The sequence below is a fragment of the Tamandua tetradactyla genome, chromosome 19 (assembly GCF_023851605.1).
Source record: "Tamandua tetradactyla isolate mTamTet1 chromosome 19, mTamTet1.pri, whole genome shotgun sequence".
In the NCBI taxonomy this organism is placed as follows: Eukaryota; Metazoa; Chordata; class Mammalia; order Pilosa; family Myrmecophagidae; genus Tamandua; species Tamandua tetradactyla.
Genome location: NC_135345.1, coordinates 38,705,004 through 38,731,070, shown reverse-complemented (window position 1 = coordinate 38,731,070; position 26,067 = coordinate 38,705,004). Strand labels below are relative to the sequence as shown.

Genomic DNA, 26,067 nt, shown 5'->3' with positions numbered 1-26,067 from the left:
TCATTCACTGATTGTATTTTGTCTTGTTTTAACCCCCTGACATACTTGTCATGTTTTAACCCCATGACATAAAGTATACTCCCCATACTTTAAAGGGAGTACCTCTGTGACTCTCACCTGAATAATGGCTCCCCAAAGACATCCATGTCCTAAACCCAGAACCTATGAGTTGCCTGACATGGCAAAAGAGTCTCTGCATATGTGATCAAGTTAAGGATCTTGAGATGGGGAAATTATTTTGGATTATCTGGGGGGGGGGGCAATGTAATCACAAGGGTCCTTAAAAGTGGGAGACAATAGGGTAAAAGTAGAGTAGATGATGCAACTGTGAAAGCAGAATCAGAGAAGACATGATGATGGAAGCAGGGGAACCATCAGAGTGAAATCTGAAGATACTACACTACTGGTTTTGAAGATTGAGGAGGAGGCCATGGGCTAAAGAATGCAGGCAGAAGCTGGAAACAGCAAGGAAACATTTTCTGCTAAAGCCTAGAGAAGGAACCAGCTCTCCTGACACCTTGACGTTAGCTCAGTGAGACTGATTTTGGATCTGACTCCCAGAAATGTAAGATAACAAATTTGTGTGGTTTTAAGCTACTAAATTTGTGGTAAATTGTCACAGAAGCCATAGGAAATGAATACAGATGACTTTATTAATTTGCATTTTGAGTTTTCATATTTCAGTGTAAGTAACTATATTGTAAGCTCCTTGGCATATATCCTATGTCTCATACGTCTGTGTGCTTATCCAGATATTGTGAACTGTAAGGTCAATTAAACGTTACTAGTTTGTATAATCCACTGCAGCTCACCTTATTAGAAGTGTATCATTTTATATCTGGATCTTGAGGTCTTACACTTTCCTTATGAATTATTCAGTGTTCTCATTGCAATCACAAAACTTTCTTCCTTTTCTCCCTCCTCCCCCCTTTTATTTTTGGTAGAAAAATTCACAATGAATTCACAGAATGGGCAGGTTTTGGGTTAGAGATACAGTTTGTGTTGATCTGATTTTAATGTTATTGAAATTTGCATCAGTTTAGTAGCTAGGAGCCTGTTTCATGGCTTATTCTATTCTCTAGGTCCTGTAGTAAGCATCTACCAGCATTTTTCATAGACTAACTCCTATGGCAGAAAGATTATGCCAGAAACAAAGACTTTGCATATTTTTATCTTATAAATGCCATTTTGGTTAGCAAATAGTACTATATTGCCAAAAAAATTAAAAAAAAATACATATATACTTCTAAATTTCATCAGTTAATAAAATTTAAGTCGTACATGAAATTTTTGCATATACTGAATATAACTGCATTAACATAAAAGAACCTCTGTGTGTGTGTGTGTGTGTGTGTGTATTTATTTATTTATTTATTTTTTGTATGGGCAGGCATCGGGAATCATACCTGGGTCTCCGGCTTGGCAGGCAAGAACTCTGCCTGCTGAGCCACTGTGGTTCGCTCAGAACCTATATAACTTTTTGCTTTGAATTTTATTTCTTATCAAGTAACGCCTCATTTTTTACAATTTACTTTTGAGCTTTTGAAAATATCTCATGATACATTAAGATCATTTGATTTTATTTATCTTTTATGGAGCAGGGTATTTCACAGTGCTATAGACTTAACAGCTTCAAATACAAGATTGTAATATTAGTTTGACATATGGACACATCCAGATAAAAATATATTCAACCTCCTCAGGCAAAAATCTCCAGAACATCAAGTTTTCTGGCTATATGACAAATGACCTATTTAGGGAAAAGGTCAGCTGGTTATAAAAAGACAAAATGATATACAAAACAACTCAGAAGGAATGGAATAGAGAAACAATTTACTTAAGGGAGGAAAAACTGACAACATTGCACGTATTCTTCTCCCCCTCCCCCCAAATAAGTAAGTCCTTTGGAAACACCAATGACATATGAAATTTATTCCAGGTATTTAGCTCTCAGCAAGTCACTTAAATTTTTTATGCCTTGCTATTATATAGGAAAGAACTGATTAAAAAAATCACCCCATCTCATCTGAATTAGGCCAGGCATAAATTAAGCTGAAAGTTACGTTAGAATCGGGAGTAGACAGATAGATTGAAGAAGTTACAATCCCAAATCTCCTTTAGTTTGAATGAGTTGGTTGGCTCAATTGAAATGAATAGAACTACTATCAACTGCCTTGACTCTAGAATATCCATTTAATAAACATCAGATACAATCCTAATGCTCTCTTTAATTACTACTTTGTCCAGGGATACCCATGAGGGATTGTTATTCTCACTGTTTACAGAGACTTGGTAAACGGTCAGAAAAAAAGACAATAATCAGTTGCTTCCAACGGCCATCCCAAATCTACTGTTAAAATCATTTCTTCTTTTTTAAAACAATTTAGGACCCACTTCAACCTATCATCCTCTTGTTTTTAAATCTATTTTCTGATTCTATTAAATTTATAAGGAATTTGAACATTTTGTCTTCACACAGCTTGACACATTTATTAAACATTTTTCTTCTATACTTTTCCTGGATTTTCTCCTCCCTACCATCCCTTTCTCCCTCCTTTCTTCTTCCTTCTCTTCCCTCCCTTTTCCCCAATGACACCTCCTCTGCCCCCTCTTATCTTTATAATTCTAGTTCCACTTTAAGTCATCATAACAAGCAGTAGTTTAAATGTGTCTACTATGTGCCAGGCATAGTGCCAAATTCTTCCCATACATCGTCTCATTAGTCCTCATAAGAACATAGCAAGTCATGTATTCTTCCTAGTCGCACATCACAGGGAGGAAACCAAGGCTCAAAGAGGTTAATGAAGAGGTTACATTGCTAGAAAGTGGTGAAGCCCAGATACTAGATGTTTTAGTTTCCCAGGCTACTTAAATCAAATACCATGAAGTGGGTTGGCTTAAACAATGGGAATTTATTAACTTACAGTTTCAGGCTGAGAAAATGTCCAAATCAAGGCATTATAGAAGCAATGCTTACTTCCCAAACGCCATGTGCCAGAGATGGCAAGGCACATGATGGCATCTGCTGGTCTCTCCCTCTCTTCTGGGTTTCACTGCTTTCAGCTTCTTGCTTCCATGGCTTTCTCTCTCCATTTATAAAGGACTCCAGTAATAAGACCCATCCTGAATGAGGTGGGTCACCCCTTAACTGAAGCAGCCTCATCAAAAGGTCCTACTTAGAACAGGTTTACACCCACAGGGATAGATTATGTTTAATAACATGTTCTTCTGGGGGTACATACAGGCTCAGCCCACCACACCAGACCTAGCACAGTCTGATTCTAGAGCCAACACCTGCACAATTCTTTGCTATTGTTAATGTCTTGAAATGCTGTCAATTCTGTTTCCCTGAGGAACCCTGACAAGTATACCAGGGTGTGAACTTTTTCTGGAAATTGCCCTTGTCTCCATTTAGTTTTCACCATACTGACCTTACTTTTCCTTTAATACTTTGGGCATACTCTGCTACAGAGCCTTTGAACTTGCTGTTTCCTCTGGTGGAAACACTTGTCCTTCATTTATGTGCTTGGTCCTTCTCTTACTCCATTCATATCTTCGTTTAAATATTATCTCATCAGATAAACTTTGCTCAGACATCCATGTCCTTACCTTGCTTCAGTTTTCTTCACAATACTTATCACTAATTCCACAATCTTTACAAGTATATTATATTTCAACTTATTGTATGTGTGCATTTACATTATGCTATCATCATCAGAATGTGAGCATCATGTAGGCAGGGGCTAGGTTTTTAAAATTCTATATCCCCAGGGCTTAGAACAGTGAGTTTAGCATACATAAAACCCTTAATCGATCTTTGTTCAATGATTCCTGAGAATTTCTGATTAAAAATGGGGTTAGACTATAAAAGAAGGAGCTATTTCTGCTCTTGTAGGTTATAAATTAATTTCTGATAATTCCATAAAAGCACTTTTTAAAATGTTAATAATAAACATGGCCTCTTAAGAGGTCAACCTTGATAGACATTTGGAAATAAACATTCTTAGTTATTATAAACAAAGAGAGTATAAATATTTCCTAATTGTGTCATCGTGTCACCCAGCTTTTCCTTTCCTATTGAATGGGCAACAATATATGACTGGCAGATGCATATTTTTTTTAATGATTTCCAGCTGGTTGAGCCAGGATGGATGTCTTTTCTTTACAGCCTGCATTGTCAGCATCTCTGAGGTGAGGAGATGATAACGTTAATAGTAATAATTCTAGTTAATATTTAATGACTTACTATGTGCCAGGCATTGGGTTAAGCATTTCACAATCTTTACATCATTTAAGTCTCATAAGTATCCTATGATTATTTCAATTTTAGGATAAGGAAACCCAAGTTAGGGGAATTAAGTAATTTGCTAAAGGTCACAGAGTCAGAAATGGCACTGAGCAAGGTCTCATGCCCAATTGTTTCCGAGTTTGACCCTTACCCTCTATTATTCACCAGTCCTTATATGTATCATTCATTGCATGTTGCACACACAATAGGTTTCATCACACAAGTCAGGGTTGAAAGGCACAACTGCTTTTAGCTAGGAATTCACATGCATCCACCTTATGTAAATTCCTGATCTTTTTATTTTTTTGACATGGGCAGGCTCTGGGAATCAAACCTGGGTCTCTGGCATGGCAGGTGAAAACTCTGCCACTGAGCCACCATTGCCTGCCCAATCCTAATCATTTTTATCAACCTAAAATTATTTTTGTAAGCCTAAAAAGTGGTCCTTTATGCTTATTCATCCTACTATACTCTCAGATTTTAATCTTCAATGTTTAGGAAGGAGTATCTAGATTCTGATGATATTCTCCACTAATGAGTTATACTCTCCACATTCAAGTAGTTTACATTGGCATTTCTAAGGTGCTTTTCCATCTATTACCAAGACAATTGCTGAGGCAGGAAGGGAAGGTGTTATTATTACTATTGTCAGACAATGGATTGGACAACTTCACAGTTAGGAAGAAAGAGATAGGCCCCACACCTAACTCTCCTAAAAAAGAAATAAAACCAAATGGAGCTGTGGGAGAGTTTCAGAGAAATAGAATGATGTTATGTCGGAATTGGAAGGGGACCCAGAGGTCCTGTTTTTCAACCACCTTATTCTGTAGATGAGAAAATAGAGCCCCAGAGAGAATGCCAGGTCCCAGAGCTACTGTCCAAATTAGAATTAGAAGCCAAGACATTTTGGTCCATTTTATGCTCCCTTACCATTTCTTGATGTCTTAAGGACAAGAAAATTATACTACCTGCACAAACAATACTGTTAGAAAACAAGGAGAAAGCTCTCCAGTGAAAACTTTTTAATCTCTCCAACTTCTAAATGGCTATTGCACAAACCTAATTGTACATGATTTAAATCCAACACACAATGAAACTTCCCATAAAAACAATGTTGCAGAAGATGGCTAGGTTCCTAACTGGTCCCCAAAGTCATAATGCAGCTAGACTACAATGCTACCAGTCCTCAGTTTCTCATTGTTTTTGTGGAAAATGCATGGGAATTTAAAACTTCATTTCTACTGTCTAGTCTCATGGTAAAAATCGCCTGGCACTTTCCTTCCTTAGTTTCTTTGCTTCCCTGGAGTGCAGAAGTGTATCTTCCTCCTCCCATTTCCCTCTTTCTCTGGTGATTATAACAGAAAATTGAGAAATTGTTTCTATGGAATATGGTTGGTTGACGGCTCTGGCCTCAAGAGTGAGGGACTCTGGGGTTGGCTCTCTACAACCCTTCCTCTGGGGATCTAATTTCCCTCTGAATGTGGTCCTACCAGCCTGGGGTAAAAGGTTTGGGAGGTGGCACATGGAAGGAAGAGTTTGGGAATACTGACAGAGGGTTAACACTACTGGTGGCCGGGCTGGGAGACCCTCAAAGGAGGATGGGATTTGTGAATCAGAGTTGGCTCTGGTGGTAGCAGGACCTGCAGGAATGCTTGGTCAGGTCAGCTCAGGAGGAGGACCCCACCATCCAAAGCTTCTTCTTCACCTTCCTTTCTCTTAAGGCTTTTTAAATTCAACAGGTATTTCTTGAACACCTACTCTGTGTGTGTGTGTGTGTGTGTGTATACGCTAAATGTTAGGTACTCTATTATACTGTAACAGAGTTATTTAATGTTGGCTTAAGAGTCAGCTTATCTTTCTCTTATGTATTTGGAAGAGTTTAAAATAACGAAAAATGTTCTGCTTCTATGGTGGGCTTACCGTTTGCGTACTCCAGCAGAGCTAAATTTATTCTTAAGAACTCCAGAAGATATACATAAGAGGTATTAGCTTTTGTTTTTTAACAGAAGAATAAATAGAATCTTAAAGATCTAGCATCTGCCACAGGTCATACAGCTGGTAAATATTCGGCAGGGCTGAAATCTAGAATTCTGGTGCTGTGATTCTTAGATGCATTAATATCAAATGAAGCTTACCATGGAAATCCTCACTCTCAGCCCCTACGTACATGCAGCAGCTGGCAGAAGAAATGCACATATGAATTCTGCATTCAACAGTGTGCTAAAAAGGGGACTCTGTGTGTACATACCCACGGGAGCTGCCTCTGGAGAAAGGGCCTGCTTTGATTCTACTCTGATATCAGCAGAAATAAAATCCTTTTCCCCTTTGACCTAGCTGAGATAAACTGCAATTTTCCAGGGAGAAAAAGGTTAGGAAAAACAAAAGGGAAAGATTACCCAGTAAGTATAAAAGCCAAAGAATGAGTTTTGAATGAAAATAAAAAATCTCAATGAAAGAACCAAAGCATTCAATTACACTCTAAATTTCTGTTTCTTCAGATAATCAGAATAGGCCAATACAGGAGGGCAGGTTCTTTTCATTTCCCCAGCCAGCTGGTGATCAGTGCTCCATCTTCCCTACTACAGAGGGACTGGACTATCTAAATATTTAGGCTTTTTTAAGTAGCACCAAATTCCACACTTAAAAACAGAAGCAAAAACTATGTTTCAGATTTGTGGATGTTACAGCCTTCTTCCTCATTCCATTTCAATCTCTGATTTGCAAGAAAAAATCAGTGAATAAATGATCAACGGTTTCCAAATTCAAGTCATCATCCACTGACCCCCTGGTCCATGCTCAACTTACTTCTCCCCTCTTTTTACAACTCCTCTTTTACCTCCTCCAACTCCAAACACCACCAGGAACACATTATTTTTTCAGTATAATGTGGGCTTACAGAAACCATTGCAGGCACCCAATAAGAACTATCAATTTAGGGTAAGAATTGGGTCATTGTACCACAGAAAACCACTCAGATTAAATAGTTTTTCAATCATACACGATTTTGTCTTAAATCCCTATTAGATAACAGCAGCTGCTCATTTTTATCAAATGATCCTCCTACATAAATATGGGCCCCTCATGCTCTTGGAAACATCTGTGACAGGCAAACAGTGTATCAAGGTCTAAAAGATTAACAGAAACTGGAAAGATAATAAAGGAGCCTTTATGTGAATTTAAAGAAATATTACGGGGAATCTTTATGCATGAAATAATATGATTTTTAGCATAAGAGTTTAGCACATCTTACATTAAAGTAAGTTGCTAGCCTTTTATTCTCTCTGAATGCCATGTTATTAAAATCTGCTTGCTACCTATGATTTCAAATGAATGGTCTTTTCTGCCAGATAATATTTTTTTAAAATAAATAAGTACTTGATAGTCTATTATTCAGGGATATAACTTAATTTAGTACCTTATAGTATGGACTGAATTCACATTTTTATGCTACAACAACATTTAAAAACACGCAGCATTTTTATGTAGTTCCCTTTTGATGAAAGCATACAAGATAATACAGGTGCCAGAACTGGGGAATAATGATCCATATCATGCCAGGATTTATAAAAAAAAAAAAAAGAAGGATTTTAAAAATATATCTCATTTCCTAGCAACCCCTATAATTCTTCTTTTCATTATATCCTAGGGTTGTTAGCAATTTCTGACCTGTAATTTCATAGTACTTGCTATTTTTCAGGCACTGTTTTAATTGCTTATTGACAGCATTTCATTTATTTCTCACAAAGACCCTGTGAAGTTATTATTATCCCTAACTTTCAGAAGAGAGGCTGAAGCTTGAAATTAAGTACTTTACCCAAGCATATTACAAATCTCCCATTTGGCAGAGGTGGGATTCAAATCCAGATCTGCTTCAAATTCTGTATTCTTAGCCAGCACCATTTGTTGAGGAGGCTATTCTTTCCCAACATGAGAGGACTTGGCATCCTAGCCAAAAATCAACTGGCCATAGATGTGAGGATCTATTTCTGAACTCTCAGTTAGATTCCATTGGTCTATATATCTGTTTCTGTGCCAGGACTAAGCTGTTGTGTTTTTTTTTTTTTTTTCGCATGGGCAGGCACCAGGAATCGAACCCGAGTCTCCAGCATGGCAGGCGAGAACTCTGCCTGCTGAGCCACCACAGCCCAACCAGGTCTATGCTGTTTTTATCACTGTAGCTTTGAAACTACAGTTTGAAAAACTACAGTTTTTAAAAATCAGGAAGTGTGAATCCTTCAACTTTGTTCTCCTTTTTTTCAGATCATTTGTCTATTTAGGGTCCCTTACTCTTCCAAATAAATTTGATAACTGGGTTTTCCAGTTCTGCAAAGAAGTCTTTAGAATTTTGATTGGAATTGCATTGAATCTATAAATTGTTTAGGGTAGAATTGACATCTTGATATTTAGTCTTCAATTCATGACCGTGAAATATCCTTCCATTTATTTAGGTCTTCTTTCAGTAATGTTTTATAGTTTTCCATGTAAAGTCTTTTACATCCTTGGTGTTTTGGTTTGCTAAAGCTGCTGGAATGCAATATACGGGAAATGAGTTGGCTCTTACAATGGGGATTTCTTAACTTACAATGCACAGTTCTTAGGTTATGAAAATGTCCCTGTTAAGGTATCAACAAGATACCTGGACTCTGAAGACAGACTCCTGGCATCTGGGACAACTCTGTCACATGGGTAGGCACATGGCTGGTGTCTGCTGGTTTTTCACTCCTGGGTTTCACTGCTTTCAATTTCTGGTTCCAGTGGCTTTCCCTGTGGGTCTTCTGTTATCTCCCCCAAGGCTTTTCTCTCTTTGAGCTCGCTGGAAGTTTTCTGTCTTTTATCCTCTCAAAAAGGATTCCAGTAGTAGGATCAAGACCAACTTTGAATGGGGCCGGTCACTTCTCAATTAAAATAACCTGACCAAAAGGTTCACCTACAACAGGTCTGTACCTCCAGGAATGGATTAAGAAAACATGGCATTTTCTGGGGTACATAGCAGCTTCAAACCACCTCATTTGTTTAAATTTATTCTTTCATATTTGATTCCTTTAGTTGGAATTGTAATTTTTTTCTTTATTTCTTCCTTAGAATGTTCATTACTAATGTATAGAAACACTACTGATTTTTTCATGTTGATCTTAACCCCACCACTTGGCGGAACGTATTAGCTTCTAGTAACTTTGTTGTGCTATTTTCAGGAATTTATATAGAATGACCATGTCATCTGCAAATAGTGAAAATTTTACTTCTTGCTTTTTCCATTTGTATGTTTTTTCTTTTTCTCTCCTAACTGTTCTCATTAGAACTTCCAGTATAATGTTGAATAACAGTGGTGACAGTGGCCACTCTTGTCTTATTTGAAACATTAGAGGGAAAGTTTTCAGTCTTTCATTGAGTATGATGTTAGCAATGGATTTTTCATATATGCCTTTTATCACGTTGAGGAAGTTATTTTCTAGTCCTAGTTTTCTAAGTGTTTTTTTTTTTAATTAAGAAATGATGCTGGATTTTATTAAATGCATTTTCTGCTTCAATTGAGACGATCATGTGCTATTTGCTCCTTTGTTCTGCTAATGTAGTATATGGATTAATTAATGTTATTATATTGAACTACCTTCACTTAACTGAGATAAATTCCACTTGATCATGGTCTGTAATTCTTTTAATATGCTGTTGATTTTGGCTGTTAGCATTTTTTGCATCTATATTCTTAAGAGATATTGGTCTATTCTGGAGAATGATCCCTGAGTATTTAAGAAGGATATATACCCTGCTGTGTTAGGATGCAATGTTCTGCATATGTCTGCTAGGTGTAGTTTACTTATCATATAATTCAAATTCTCTGTTTTCTTATTGATCTTCTCTCTAGATGTTCTACCCATTGATGAAAGTCAAATACTGAAGTATCCAACTATCATTGTAGTGTCATCTGTTACTCTCTTCAGTTTTGCCAGTGTTTGCCTCATGTATTTTGGGGCACTGTGGTTAGGTGTATAAATGTTTGATTATTTCTTTTTGGTGACTGACCTTTTAATTAATATACAGTGCCCTTCTTTGTCTCTCAGTTTTTGCCTTAAAGTCTATTTTGTCTATTAGTATGGCTACCCCTACCTTTTTTTTTTTTTTTCACATGGGCAGGCACTGGAAAATGAACCCGGGTCTCCAGCATGGCAGGCAAGAATTCTGCCACTGAGCCACCATTGCACCATCACCCCTCTCTTCTGGTTATTATTTACGTGGATTATCTTTTTTCATACCTCATTTTCAACCTATTTGTGTCTTTGAGTCTAGGGTGAGTCTCTTGTGAGCAACAAACAGTTGGATCGCGCTTGTTTTAAAATCTGTTCTGCAAATCTGGGTCTTTAGATTGGATAGTTAAATGCATTAACATTCAGTGTTAATACTGTATAGACAGAAATTACTTCAGGCATTTTATCTTCTGTTTTTAATATATCATCTTTTTTGTGTTTTTCTTTTCCTTTATTGCAGCCTCTTTTTGGGTACGGTTAATATTTTGTATTGTATCTGATTGATCCCTTTTTCATTTCTGTTTCTGTATATACTTTCTTCATGGTTAACATGGGGTTTTTATTACACCACCTAAATCTATAACCTCTAATTTTGAAAATATGCCAACTTAACTTCAATAGCATACACATCTCTGCCCCCACATCCCTCCACTTCCCCCTTTTTACATTGTTTTTGTTCTAATTTATCTGTTTACATGGTGTGTCCATAATCAGAAAATATTATTTCTTTTTCAAAAACATTCTATTATAGAAATTAAGGAATAGAATTATGTATTGAGGATAGAGTACTGTATGGTTTTGCAATTACCCATTTAGTCACCTTTACTGAAGAACTTTATCAATTCTCATAGGACAGATCTTTTGGTAATGAACTTTAATAGTTTTTGTTTATCTGTGAATGTCTTAAACTACTCCTCATTTTTGAAGGACAGTTTTTCTAGATAAAGAATTTTGGGTTGGTAGTGTTTCACTTTTAGTACCTTAAATATACCATACCACTGCCTTTTTACCCCCATAGCTTCTGATGAGAAGTTGGCAGTTAGTCTTATTGAGGATCCCTTGTATGTGACGAATTACTTTTCTTTTGTTGCTTTCAGATTTCTCTCCATATCTTCATCATTTGACATTCTGATTAATATGTGTCTTGGAGTAGGTACATTTGGGTTTATCCTGTTTGTAGTACATCGTGCTTCTTGGTCATGTATAATCACTTCTTTTGTAAGGATTGGGAAAATTTCAGCCACTATTTCCTCAAATATTCTTTCTGCCTCTTTCCCTTCTCTACTCCTTCAGGGACACCCATGATATGTTCATGCTGTTATAATGTCCTTTTGACACTGTATAGTTTTTATTCTTTTCTCTATTTATTCTCCTGACTATAAGATTTTGATTGTCCTATCTTCTAGCTCACTGATTCTTTCCACTGCTTGTTCCAATCTGCTGTACTTTTCCTCTAAGTGCATTTTCAATCTCCATTAGTGTTTCATCCCCATAGTTTATTTTGTTTCTTTTTTAAACTTTCCATTTTTTTTGCTCACACATTTTCTTCTTTATATTATATAGCTTTATCCATATTTAGTTTATTTCATATTTTTCTTCTACTACTTGAATTGATTTAGGAGATTTGACTGAATGTCTCTGATTAGTTATTCTAAAGTCTGCATCTCCTCTGAAGTTTTGTTAACTGAGTCATATCCTTCTGTTTCTTAGTATGACTTCCAATAGTTTACTGATGTCTGGGCATCCAATATTTTGACATGCTACCTCTGAAAGACAGTTTTCCCCTTTTGTCTGGAGTTTTTTGTAGATTGGCTATGTGTTAAGGCTCACCTTTGAGATTTGGTCCAATTAATGGCTGGACCTTTAGAGTAGCCTTTGTTTAAATGTTTAGATTTTTTTTTTCAGATCATCTGCATCTGTGTCTTGCCCTATACATGACATACATTTTTAAGATTTCCCTTTTATATGCAATTGTTTCACCTCCAAGTGAAAGCTTCCTTTCATCTGTTTCTTTTCCAGAAGACCTGAGCCATTCTGTTTGTTTATTTTTTTTGGTGCAGAACTTTCCCCTTAGCTCCTGTGATTTGCCTAACTCCTTCCCCTCACTCTGTGTTCCCTTTTCAATACACTTTTCTGTCCTGGGGCCTTACTCTTTTTTTTGCTGGAGGCTTTTCTGCCTCCACTAACTTCTCTATAGAGGTATCCCACCTCAGGTAGACAAATGCGGTCAGTGTTAAAAAAACATCCATTTTTCATTTAGGTGTTCCAATAATTAGAGATCAGGTTGGGTATGTGTACCTCTTGTCCATAGATCCACAATGGGCCTATTTTGTTTCCTAGGAGCCCTTTTGTATGCATTGTGTTTGCCAGCCACTTGGCATCTGGTCTCAGTCTATGTGGACTTGGTTTCCTGTGCCTAGATATGCATGAGTTTCTAACTCTCTCTCATGAGTGGCTCTGTGGTCTATATCCATGGCAGGAAGTTCTCATGCCAGAGTGTTGCCATTGTGAGACTCTTAAGTCTTGAGGACCAAGTGAGGGGGAGGGGTCCAGATTGGTAGGTCCTAATTGCAGGTCTCCTACCTTCTTCTTTGGTGAATATTTTCTTTTTCCTTCAATTCGGCTTTTGTGGAGTCCTTCTCCAGCCTCTTTTTTCTGAGTTCCAAGTAAGTGTAATTTGTCATTTTGTTAGTTGTTTCTGAGAGGAGACTTTCTCAAGGGATGTCTTATGTGACCATCTTGATGGCATATCACCAGTTAATTCTTGGGCAAAAGTTTCCTCTCTCATTCTGGTGTATCTGCTCTGCTTTGGCCAAATAAAACAAAACAGAAGGCTTTTCTTGTTTATTGCTTACACTGCCCCATTCCTCTAGCCTACAATGTTCAGTCACACAGATATACTGCACAGATAAGGATTTAAAGCATTCCTCACCCAAAGAAGACATTACTAATCAATCACTGCATGCGTGAGCAGAAGCACTTGGGCAAATCACAGGAATTGGGGAGAAAATTCTGCACAAAAAAATGAGTGGAGCCCAAATGTGGCCCCACATCCTCTTTACAAAGCATTCTAGGTAGTTGCTATTGATCAAGAAATGAGATTTACCCAACTTCCATGATTTATACTGTTCCCTTGTTCTGGAGCATCACATCTTCTTCAACTACGATGAACAAGTCTTTCTCATCTTTCAAATACTGTTCTAAATTTCTTACTCTTGCTGCTCAGACTCTGCCTCCATTCTCTGACACATCTGAAGCTCCATGCTGCACCACCTGTAGTGGTGTTGTTTCCAAGAAATGTTAAGCTGTTGTTTCCCAGCTCTCTGAATCTCAGGATTAAATTACTCTCGCAGCTGTTCTGGCCCTGGCTGTTGGTTTTGGTCTTGTTAGCATTTGTGTGCTTGTCCCAAGGCTTCAGTTCCACCTGTGACAAGAAACTGGAATCCTGTCTTGCTTTTGCCAGACCATCCATGCCGACTCTATTTTCACCATATGTTTCCACCACAGGACAGGTTCTTTTGCCTAAACTCTCATTTTCATCCCCATGTCCTGTACCTGTCCAAACACCTTCAAATATTATAATAACTCCCCTGGGCTATTATGCTGACATTTAAGGACATTAAATAAATTTTGGTGTTTGCTTAGCTCACTTGCTGGGAAATCCTACAGGTTCTAACAGCTCCTTGGTTACAAATGCTTTCTCTTCAAAAACTGTGCCCTTGTCATGGATCTGGAATTGCTCTCATCACCCAAAGCTGGATCATTTCCCTACTGGACACCCATTAGAGTAGATGGGTCTATTTTTCAGATCTGATCCATCTTGGTTTTTCTCTTTGGGCTAAATATGACCAGCTCATGCCTCACTGAGAGATATCAGATATGAAAACCTGATTCCACGCATTCCAGTCAATTGGCCTTAGTGTATAAATACCCCACTCCAATCCACAGTGTTTGTAATCTTTTGTATTTGGGTTTACACTGCCTCCTAGATGTATTAGCCTAAAGAATAAAGACTAATAGCAGTATGTATTTCTTACTTCCTCTGAAATACTCCACATTAACCAATAGGGAATTTGTACACCAAGGTCATCTAATAAATATTGCAGCTCATGCTGCAATAAAATTTAAAAGAAATATATTCAGTGGCAAGAATGTCTCTGAATGGCACTATACATAATGGATCAGATTAAGCATTATGAAGGAGATCCTTTCAATTTCATTGCTTCATTTCTGAATTAGATTCCGCAATCACTCTTGGAAGAAGACACCTAACATCTGTGCTTTGCTCTTTGTTTCAAGCATGCCCATATTAAAGTCTTTGAAATATTTGGGACTGAAAATAAGATTTCAAGGAAGTATTTCCTTGGAAAAGGTTATTATCCCCTTTTAATTTCATCCAAAGTCACAGTTTTTCATTATTTTATTAACTTTCTATCACAGAACTCCCTTTTTAATTAGATATTAGCCAAAATATTTTAATTTCCTGAATGAATCCTGTCTGCTCTCAACAAAAAAAGTATAAGGGAAGTTAAAACTTGGAAAAAGTGATATAAGGTTTTCTTTAAGTTGATATTGTCACACTTTCTTCTAGACTGGATGTACGTGATAACTCAATACCTATGCATACTTCTGGGTCACTAAAAAAGTTTTGTATTTATTCAAAACAAATGAACACTTAAAGCTAAATTTAAAATAATTTTTTTTGAGTTGAAAAGAACTTTGTTTTCTTTATTAAACCCAATAACTGTATAGGTGAGTTCTTGTTACTCTGTAGGAATTATATTATTCACCATTTAAAAAGGTGTTTGTATTTTACTTCTGTTTTAGATATCTATTGTGGTGCATCAACCTGTTTCAAAATTTACTGTCTGAAAGCCATTTATTTCTGGAGAGAAGACATGACTTTTCCCAAGTCCGTGATAAACATTTAGCTAACAAAAATATTCTGATATTGATATGTGTCCAAACTTCCTGACATTACCTTCTGTATCTTACAGCTCATTGTCTTTCCTCCCTCATATCAAATATTTGGCTATGATATAATTTGGGCTACTTAAAAACAGGTATCTAATTTAAATGGCAAATTGTCTGGCTAATTAAGGAGTTCTACAGGGTCTGAATGTTAAAACTGAAATAAGGAAATATTCATGCCAGCAGAGGAGCCCTTCATCCCCAAGCCAGAGGTGTCTTCCAAGGCATAAGTCTCCTGAATGCTCTTAATCTCTTCTCTCACCCTTCCTAGGATGGAGGGAGATGAGAGTTGTAATGGGTGAGACTGACTTCACTAGAAAATAAGGAAAATAAGCCCTACAAACTTGACCAGACACTTCTTCCATTTGGGAACTACCTGTCCCCAGAGGCATGGGTTATGTTTACTCTTCCAGACCCCATATTTTATAGGGTGGGCCACACGAGAGAAGGTGTCTGGAGAATCAACACTGCCAGTGAGTAGGGAGAAGGAAGTCTACTTCTGGTGTTTAGTACTGGGAAGCACACAAAGCATTCTCTGTTATTATCTTTATCAGTAAAAATGGTGATATTTTGATTTCCTATCTACAAACTCTTTGATCTTTATTCTCAATTAGTTCAGGGAGGGGAAGAAGAGTGGTCTGTATTGAGTCACTCTCAATTCTCAACAATAACAACCAATATTAAAATAATGAACACCTATTGAGCACTTGCTATGTGCCAGGCAGTGGATCACACACTTTCTGTGCATTATCCCATTTAATGTAATTATGACAAAAAGAGATCAAAGAAACTGCATAATGTAACTGGTGTGGCGAAGGGAAGTTGTGTTAGTTTTCAAAGTCGACACCATTAGTGCCTCCTTTCTTTATATGCATGCACTTTTTCCTACATCAGGAAGTGGAGCCTATTTGCCTGCTCCTTGAATCTAGGCCAGTCTTATAACCAGCACTGGTCAACAGAATGCAGCAAGAAAGTGAAAACTGGAAATTTCTAAGGCCAGGTCTTAAGAGCTCTGGAAACTTTCATTTCCATTATTTGGGGAATTCAGTCTCCTATAATGAAATCTAGACTACTGCTCTAGTTTTCTAGCTGCCAGAATGCAATATACCAGAAATGGGATTTTTTTTAAAAAGGAGAATTTAATAAATTGCCAGTTTATTGTTCCAAGGTGGAGAAAATGTCCAAATTAAAACAAGTCTATAAAAATGTCCAAATCAAGGCACTAAAAAGAGGTTACCTTCACTCAAGAAAGGCCAATGGGGCGGGCCGCGGTGGCTCAGCGGGCAAAGTGCTTGCCTGCTATGCCGGAGGACCTCGGTTCGATTCCCGGCCCCAGCCCATGTAACAAAAACGGAGAAACAAAATACAATAAAACAAGAAAATGTTTAAAAGATGTTTCCCTTTCTTCCTCCCTTCCTTCCTTCTATCCTTCCTTCTATCTCTCTGTCTTTCCTTAAAAAAAAAAAAAAAAAAAAAAAAAAAAAGAAAGGCCAATGAATTTCAGGGTTTCTCTCTCAACTAGAAAGGCACATGGCAAACACGGCAACACCTGCTGGCTTTCTCTCCAGACTTCTTGTTTCATGAAGTTCTAATAGGGATGTTTTCCTTCTTCAGCTCCAAAGGTCTCTGGCTACATGGACTCTCGCCATTCTGTCCCAGACTTTTTCCAAAGTGTTCCTTCTTTTTAAAGGATTCCAGTAAACTAATCAAGACTCTCCTGGAATGGGTGGAGTCACATCTCCCTTTAATCCAAGGTTAATACCCACAATTGGGCAAGTCACATCTCCCTGGATATAATCTAAGCAAGTTTCTAACCTGTAGTACTGAATAGGGATTAAGAGAAATGGCTGTTCCCATAAAACCGGATTAGAATTAAAACATGGCTCTTCTAGGGTACATAAATCCTTTCAAACCAGCACAACTACATTTGAATGACAAGAGAAAAGCTGGAGAAAGTGAGCCTTGTGGAGGAGCACTGAGGTGCCAGCTATACGAGCAAGGTTTTCTTAGATATTCCTGCTAGCCCAGCCCAGCCCAGGTGCCCAGTGAATATCGGTGAGTGAATGACTCTAGCCAATGTCCTTGGAACAGAAGAACCATGCAGCAACCTCTGCCTGAATTCCTGACTCAAAATTATGAGAAACAAATCAATCTTTGTTAAAACCCTAAATATTGGGATAGAATAGTACACAGTAATTGAAAACTGAAACAAATAAAATATAAATTTGTAAACATTTTCTAAAAGGACAAATGGCATCATTGCTATGGTATAAAAAGAATTTTAAAAGATGGGTAGATAACATGTTAACCCATAAATTCATGATCTATTAATAGATAATGTACCTATATGTCTAAGTAATGCTCTCTTTTAAATCTCATTCTAAATCTACAAGGGGCAAATGAAATCACCTAAAGGCATCAGCTCTATTTTTATTCAAGAGGATAAAAGCTCTTTGCTGAAAAATAAAGGCTATACTTTCTATTCCCTATGGAGAGCTCATCATCACTTTGCCTTATATTTGCTTATGGTTTAGAATAATTTTCACACGCTTACTCTATACATTCTTCTAGGGAACCCTTGAGCGTCTCACTCTGACCCCCGACCTGGCTTACATACCTTGCCCTCACTGTCTCTTTAATACTCTGCTTACATCTTTAGCACAGCACTCATTGTATAGATCACATTATTTATGCAAACTTCATGAGAGTTGACACCTGGTCTATTTTATTTACTAGTGTAACCTAAGCACCTAGAACAGTATTCCATAAGGGATAGGTGCTTCATGAATATTTTCTGGTTAAATAAGTGAAGGAGTGAAGGAGGGAATGTGTCTGCTTCCCCCTGGGCTAGATCCTATTTCTTCCTGTCATCCCCCAATACCATTCCCTTCCATTTTCTACCTCGTAGTGTAGGTGCTATGGAAATTCCACACTCCCTTGTTGCCAGGGCTCCAAATGCAATTCTGGTTCTGACAAAGACTTGCATCTGCACCAGATATGGAGGGAGAAGGGAGCAGGGAAAATTTTTCCACTGGCAGTTGTGGCAGCTGACACAAAGGTTTCAGCAGATGTGCGTTTGCAAAGCTACCCAGGACCCAGGAGCACCTGTGATACCGTCAGTGACTTCAGCAGTCTCCTGCCTTCTGTTGGCAGCTGTAGCAATATGATCTGGATTCCCAGTAGCGACCCTCGCTTCCAATCCTAGCCCTTCCACTGATATTTAGAAACACCTATTATCCTGGAATAGCTAGAGTGGTTTCTGTTTTACTACTGCATTTTAGCTGAATTCTAGGGCAGGAAATGCCTTACTTTTCTTCACATATCCATAGCTGCAGTGTCTGGGTCACAGTGAAAAATAGTAATAATGAAGATAATAGTGATAATAGCAAACATTTATCTAGATTTTAATATGCTCCTGCCACTGTTCTAAGCACTTTATCTACATTAGCTTATTTAATCTATTTTAAAACCTTGTAAGGCAGGTGCTATTATTGTCATGACTTTCCAGATTAGAAAACTGAGAACAAAGAAGTTAACTTGCTCAAGGAATCACAGCATTAAATGGTGGATTCAGGATTCAAACCCAGGCCATCCTACTCCCATGTCCATGTCTGTATCTAATACTCTGTTTTGCCTTAATAATGAACACCAAGGCTTGGAGATACAATCACAAAATTTTAAAACTAACACATTTATTATAAATGTTCTATGTATGTTTAGGATAAAATAGCTGCTCAGTATATTCTTCTTCAAGGTTCCCAATTTTTAAAGATGTTCCTAAGGTACCAAATAAGTTATCAGGTTGTTGGGTATGTAAAGATGTGTATACATAAAAGTATAAATACAGAGATCAACAGAGCTCTATATAGATATATTTATTTATTTGATGATATATATTTCTTTTTTAGAGATAAAAGATATCTATCTATATCTATATTTATCTATATATCCATATCTATCTGTCTGTCTCTATTAATCTAACTATTTATGCCTATATGTTACAGTGTTTAACTGTATTTTTCCCATTGCTCAAAAAAAATGATATGGGGAGCCATAGAAATAATGAATATTATAAGGAAGGCAAGAAAAATAATGTTGAAGACTAGTCATAGGTTTCATATGAATTTCTTGATGCAGGTCTTTGCACCTTTTGCCTGGGAAAGCAAACTAAAGCAAAGGGACACTGGTCACAGCATCTGTACTTGTGTATACATATGTGTATATGCACTGTGGCTTCCACCAAAATGTAGATCAAACTTTCCAACTGGGATGGTTTGAAGCTGTATATACATCAGGAAAACATGTTCTTAAACTTAATCTATTCCTGTAGGTGTGAACTCATTGTGAGCGGAAGGTTTTGATGCGGTTACTTCAGTTAAGGTGTAGCCCAGTTCAATAGGGATGAGTTTTAATCCTATTACTGGAGTCCTTTATAAGTAGAATGAAATTCAGACAGAGAGAGAAGCCACAGGAAGCAAGAAGCAGAATATCAACTTTACCCAGAAGAGAAGGGAGAATCCAGGAGACACTACCACGTGCCTTGTCCTGTGATAAGCTAATGACCAAGGATCACCAGCAGCCAACACTAAAACATCAGTCTTAGAGAAGAAAACATTGACTTCATGATGCCTTGAATTTTCCCACCCTCAAACCAGGAGCAAATAAATTCTCATTGTCTAATGCAACTCATTTCACGGGTTGGGTTTTTTTCTTTTTGCTTGAGCAGCCTAGGAAACTAAAACACTAACCAAGACCCCAAGAGTGTGGAAAAAGTTTTAGAAGATGCAATAAAGAGACAGGGGAAAAAATCTACATAGGAGTAACATTAACACTGGACAAAAGTAGAGAACTCTCACAGATGACTAATGCATAAAACTGAGTGGGCAAAAAAAGCAGAAATATAGGTGTTAAGGATATTTATATTCATCTCATCTCCAGCAACCTACTTATATGTGGAGAGTGATCTACTCGTACAATCTATGCCATCACTTTACTCCACTAGATAGAAATGGGTCTGCATCTGAGGGATATGTTTAGAAGGAAAGTTTGAGCATGGATGGGCCAGTTCTTTCTTTCTTGCGAACAGCCTGTCATTTTCTCTGCTCCTCCATGTCCTGAATTTTCTGAGGCACACCTATCCCCAGAGTAGAAGGTCTGTGCACCATTCATTCCTGACAATGACTGGGAGGGAAAATCTGAGTAATTCTGAGGTTCTATATCAGGAAGCTTCCTTGCCTCGATTTAAAAGTCACATTCCCCAGTAGAGGTGCACATCCCTTACCTGCAATTCTCAAATCCCCAAATCTTAGGTAACAAAAACATTTACCAATTAATTTGGTAGCAAAACCTGAAATGACTTGAAGCTACTTACAATCTTTATCACTCCATTTGGAGCTTTGCTGTCTTATATAGTAGCCATCAGCCACATGTGACTAGTTCAATTTAAAGTAATTAAAACAAAATTGAATTAAAAATTCATTTCCTCAGTCATACTAGCCACGTTTCTTGTGCACATGTAATGAACCTACCATCCTGGACAGCAGAAATAAAGTACATTTCCAGCATTGTAGAAGTTCTACAAAGCTGAATAGAGTGAAGTTATGTTTCCTAACAGGTATATTAATTTTATGTGATTATGTATAATATATTTATGTGATTATGAGGTATTATCTCCAACCCCACATAATAAGAGGTATGTTTACCATTTTTCACCAAACACTAAAAAATTCAGAATTTGGCAATTATATCTGGCTCAGAGGATCATGGATAAGGGATTGTAAACCTGTATCAGTTTTTATCAATACTAAACGTGACATTTTGGTCTTCCTTCTACTTTAGACTTTTCCTTATTCTCAACTAGTTAAGAATCAAGGCAGGGAAGAGGAGTATTATTTTGGGGATCCCTCAAACCTCAGTTAAGAGGGTAGAGAATCTTGTAGGCTCCTCTCCTTTCTGTATTCATGGACTATTCAGGTTAATCATGGTGGAAGATCTTGTGTTTTAGAATCATTAGTCCAAGGAGGTGTAAGTACTATTCAGGCAGAGATACAGCAGCATAATGACTAGAAGACATCTGAGGGTTAATAAGATGCCACAGATGGGTACCAGGTGGGACTAGCTGAACGAAGCCCAAGCCTCTCCATTTAAGAGAATCTAGGATATTGTGATTGCCTTCTCTGTGCTGTTTTTGAATTCAGTGTCTTCCCTGCGGTGGGGACTGGTTGATGCAGATATACTTTTGGATAGGGACGCGTCCGTTATGGTCTAGCACATACTGGAAATTCCTTGAATGCCCCCAGGGCTACCTCTCTGGGCTAGTGCAACCATGGCCTCCTCCTACTACTCACCATCTTCCTGCTTTCCGGTTTCAAGCGCATGGACAACACCTAATTCAAAGAAATCTGGCACAAGCCCTAGGACAACCAAAAAGTACCAAGAGAGGTTTTTTGAGTGCCCTGGCAGCCTCTGCCATGTTTCACTCTGGCATGTGAGTTCCAGTAGGTGGCTTAACCTCATGTAGCCTCAGTTTTTTTCCTCTGTAAAATAGGTAGATCACTTTCTGCTTCAACACCCTCACAGGATTTGGAGTATGAAATAAAAACTGAAACACTGAATGAGCTAATAATAATAGGTAAGTCTTTTCCACTCTAAAGACATGTATTATCATTATTACTGAAGGGGAAAGCCCACATAAGCCTTTCAAAACAGTACCTATGAAAACAATAACCTAGCTGGAGCCTGGCTGGATTCTTACAGAATTGCTCTGAGTTCAACACAAAGAAGCTTTTATTTAGAGCATAAATTGGATTTCTGCTTGTAAAGGAAAGTATGAGATAATGTTCTGTCTTAATTTGACATGGAGAGGCTTTTCAATATTGGCCAAGAATCTAATATTGAATCGTACCAAAACACAACCATTTGCTTCCTGGAATTGCATCCATAAAGATACAGCAATAAAATGCTGCCTCTGACAGCATTTACCAAGATTGGAAGATTTCATGTTTAAATTGCAAAAAAAATGCCCCTCCTCTGTACTTTCTATTCAATATACCCTCCGGTCAACTGTTTGAAACAAAAAAAAATTGAGGTCCTGCTCTTATGAAAACTCCCTAGGTAAGCTTCACATTTCTGAAATTCTAAGATAAATGTAGAAGCTGCCTAGCTCAGTGACCAGAAGGGGTGATGGGCTCCTCCCTCCTGTTTGCATTCTAGGATTATACATGCTAAAGCTTTTATTTCAAGAAATGAGAGAATTTGAGGAATCAGATGGACAGATTTAAGGAAATGACTGTATTCTTGTCCACATTAGTTAATTCATATTAAACAGACTCAACATAAATTCATAATCATCAATTTTTATCAACTAACTTACAAATTTAAAGCAAAACCACTGGTGATATTGACAAGAATTTTATTTCACTGTATTTTAGAAGCAACTTGTTTAAAGCAAAGGATGGTAATTTAAGCTGGCTTTACAATCACAGATTTAAGTACTTTTTTTTTTATTACATGGGCAGGCACCAGGAATCAAACCCAGGTGTCCAGTATAGCAGGCAAGAACTCTGCCACTGAGCCACTGTTTGTCACCGACCCTAAATACTTTTTATAAACATTTTTTTAAATCAGGATAATAAAAAATTTAAGATTAATTACATATTTCCTAACCTCTCAAAACTTAAAAATGCTTTGTAATGTTTTTAAAACATTTAAACAAGGTACAGATTAAACAATCAGCAGATTTCCTTAAATAAGGTGTATATGCAAATAGTTTTATTGTATTCATATTTAGGTAAACATCATGGAAAACATATTGAGATAAAATTATTTCAAAATTTATCATAGTTTCTTTAAAAAGCTTCCCTAATAAATTCGGTGAAAGTGAATTGCATACTGATAAAAGGAGAGGTCATACTCTTCCTACAAAGTATGTAGGCTTTCTAATACTTCTTAATGCATTTGACCTATTTCACTCTTTCCCCAATTCCTTGTCATAATGTGAGCTTATCTGAAGCTTCTGCTACCGTCTTTACTTTGAAACGATAATCTTTTAGAAAGTCATTTTTGTTGGTCCTTGCTGAATGCTTTCACAAGCAACCAAGGTCTTGGATTTTCAAATGAGGATTCTATCCAATGACTGAGTACAAATTTTCTGGCAATTTTTTCCTTTCACTTTTTAGTTAGACCCAAGGCTTGTTAGAGCGCAGAAAAGTTAAGTCTTCACGTCTATTTCAGTTCCCTATAGACTCATTTCCGGCCAAACACTTTTTTCCCCTAGAAATGAGCAATTCTTATAGTTTTATCTAGCTCTCAGTCAAATGCACCCTACTTTGTTGTTGTTGTTTGCTTGCTTTTTACACCTGCTAGGAATGAAAGTAAACATTCAGGAATGATAACTGAAAGAGTGGCGAAAGAACTGAAAGATAGTGGTGAAGAGCTAGGAGTTAACAACCCAGCGCTAAGCCGCTGTGATTTGTGAATGCCATAGATCAACATGTTTTCATTGAACGCCTGCCAAGGTGCTGGCCTTGAGCGGAAGACGATTTAGCAGGCCCGGCTGTTGACCAGGGAAATCAAGCCCGAGGAACTCTATGCGGAGATGAGCTCACTCTTAGAGCTCCATCGCGAAACCAGCGCTGAGCTGAGCCCAGTCCTGGGACCCCACACATAGCTCGTCGACCTCCGCGGATTTTGGGTTCCGAAAGGTCTCCTCAGCCCCATAAAGCAAAGGGTACCGTCTCACCCGCAAAAAGCGGGTCTCCGGGAACCCTGCGCTCACCCGGCCCGGGCCAGAACAAGTGGCAAAAGAGGGAGCCCTCATTCACGAACCTGCCACCAAGTTGTGAGCGAGGGGAGCTACCATTTGCGTTTGCGATAACCTCGGAAAGGAAATCTCTTAAAAGAAACGAGAGGGTGTGTGCGTTGGGCAGGATGGAGCTTCGACAAGTGCCTACCAACGCTCTGGATATTTCTTGGCTCGCCCTGGGCTGAAGGTTGGGGGTCACCAAGAGAGCGAGAATGGGTGTCCTAGGGGAAGTCAGCAGGCCGAGGAGATGAGAGAGAGGTGAATCAAAGTGATTGAAATTAAATTCCCAAGCGCGCTCAGGGTAGCCAGGGATTTAGCAGGAGGAAGGGAGTGCCGGGAACGCAGAGCGCATCAGGCTGTGCAGCGGGAACACTTGCCGGCTCACGCCGTGCGGGCGGACAGAAGGACAGACGGAAAAACCCAAGCGAGGGACTTACCTTCAGGATTGGCACTGATAAACACCCGGACGCTTCGGCCGGCGGGCACAAGGTGAGAAGGCAAGGCGGTGAGGTTTCCGGAGAAAGCCGCCCGCCGGAGCGCAGAGTCCCGGGGACAGGGCAGCTTGGTGCCCGCTCCGGCCGGCCACATCGCCCTCTGGGACGAACAGCCGCCGCCGGTGCCACCTCCTGCTGCTCCTCGGGTCCTGCCCGCGGCTCCGCGGAATGGCTAGGTCGATCTTCGCAGGCGGTGTGGCTCAGAGCCGCTCCGAGACCGAGGCTCTAACGGCAAGCTGCTCGGCGCGCAACACCGGTCGGTGGGGAGCGGCCATACGGACCCTGGGGCTCCTGTCGTCGCTGTCACCGCCGCTTCCTGCCCCTTTCGGTGTCCGCCTTTGCTCACTGCCGGGCTCAGCACAGCAGTCGGGCGGAGAGGGAGGTCAGCGTGGTGGCAGCTACGCGCGCGGGGCCCGTTTGCGCCCGGAAGCGCCCGCGCAGGCTGCTGAGCCCGTGGCCATCTCCCCGCCCGCCTCCCCGCTCGCGCCGGTCGCGACAGAAGGGCGGGCACCAGGCGGCGGGGTCCTAGTGGGCGAGGAGAGAAGATCAAACTTTATCTGACAAAGGCGTCCTGAGTTTATGCGAAGATGCCTGGCGCCTGCTGCCGCGTGGCCCCGCCCCCCGCGCGGCGCAGAAATACCCAGCTGTTTAAAGGGCAGAAGATATGGGGCGCAGGGCCACGGGGCTGCCCCAAGGTCTCTGGGGTACCTCTGGGGACAGACCTAGGAGCTCGTTGCTCCTTCCTTGGTGAAGGGTAATAAATAAATTAGCCTGAGGTTCCTGCTACTGCCCCTCCAATCTCCTAAAGGTCAAACAGAACTGAGCATTTTCGGGAATCCAAGCGTGCCTGCGTTTTTGCGCTTATGCCAAAGTGCAAGGAATCCGATCTCAAAGTTAGACACGCCACGGAGCTTGTACCCTGAGACCAGATCCCGAGAGTCCAAACGATTATCAGGTCTCGGGAGCGTCTTGGGGGCTGTTTGGGTGTCCTGGAGGGAGGGTTACAGTTGCCCCGTCTCTCGGTGCTGACCACATCCTGCCTCTAGGCTAGCTCGGGTCTCGCGGCCGAGAGAGGTTTTTATAGCGAAGCGGTGCCTCTCACGTGCTCGTCACCGCGTGGTGTCGGAAGCTCTCCGCTAGCGGATCACCGCGGGGAGCCCTCCCGGGGCCTCTAAGCTTCCCGGGATTTCTTTTTGGTTGGATCTAAAGGTGCGTCCCCAGCAAGTTCCGCCGCAGGCGACGGCTCCCGGGCCCGCCAGCCCCGAGGGTATTTGGAGCCCAGCGTGGCCAGGTGTGCGCCTAGGCCGGTTGACCACCCTGCGCCAGTGCTAAAGGCGAGAGTGGCCGCGGATTGGGGGTGGTGGGGGAAGGGTGTGTATGTGAGGGCTCAGACTTGGCCTTGACCCGAGCGCGCTCCTTGTGTTTGCACTTCAGCGGTTTTTCTGAATTGGTGGAAAGCATGGGTTGGCTCACTAGACACTGATCCAG

The 26,067-nt window shown here is 39.5% G+C and overlaps 1 protein-coding gene across 1 annotated transcript in view; it reads right to left on the bottom strand.

Moving 5' to 3' along the window:
* Nucleotides 1–24,972, bottom strand: part of NWD2 (NACHT and WD repeat domain containing 2) — a 195,711-nt gene extending 170,739 nt beyond the window's left edge. Inside the window, exon 1 of the mRNA XM_077136574.1 lies at nucleotides 24,523–24,972. Coding sequence (XP_076992689.1) covers nucleotides 24,523–24,673 — 151 coding nt within the window. The 5' untranslated portion in view covers nucleotides 24,674–24,972. The remainder of the gene's footprint in view (nucleotides 1–24,522) is intronic.
* Nucleotides 24,973–26,067: the final 1,095 nt, after the last annotated feature.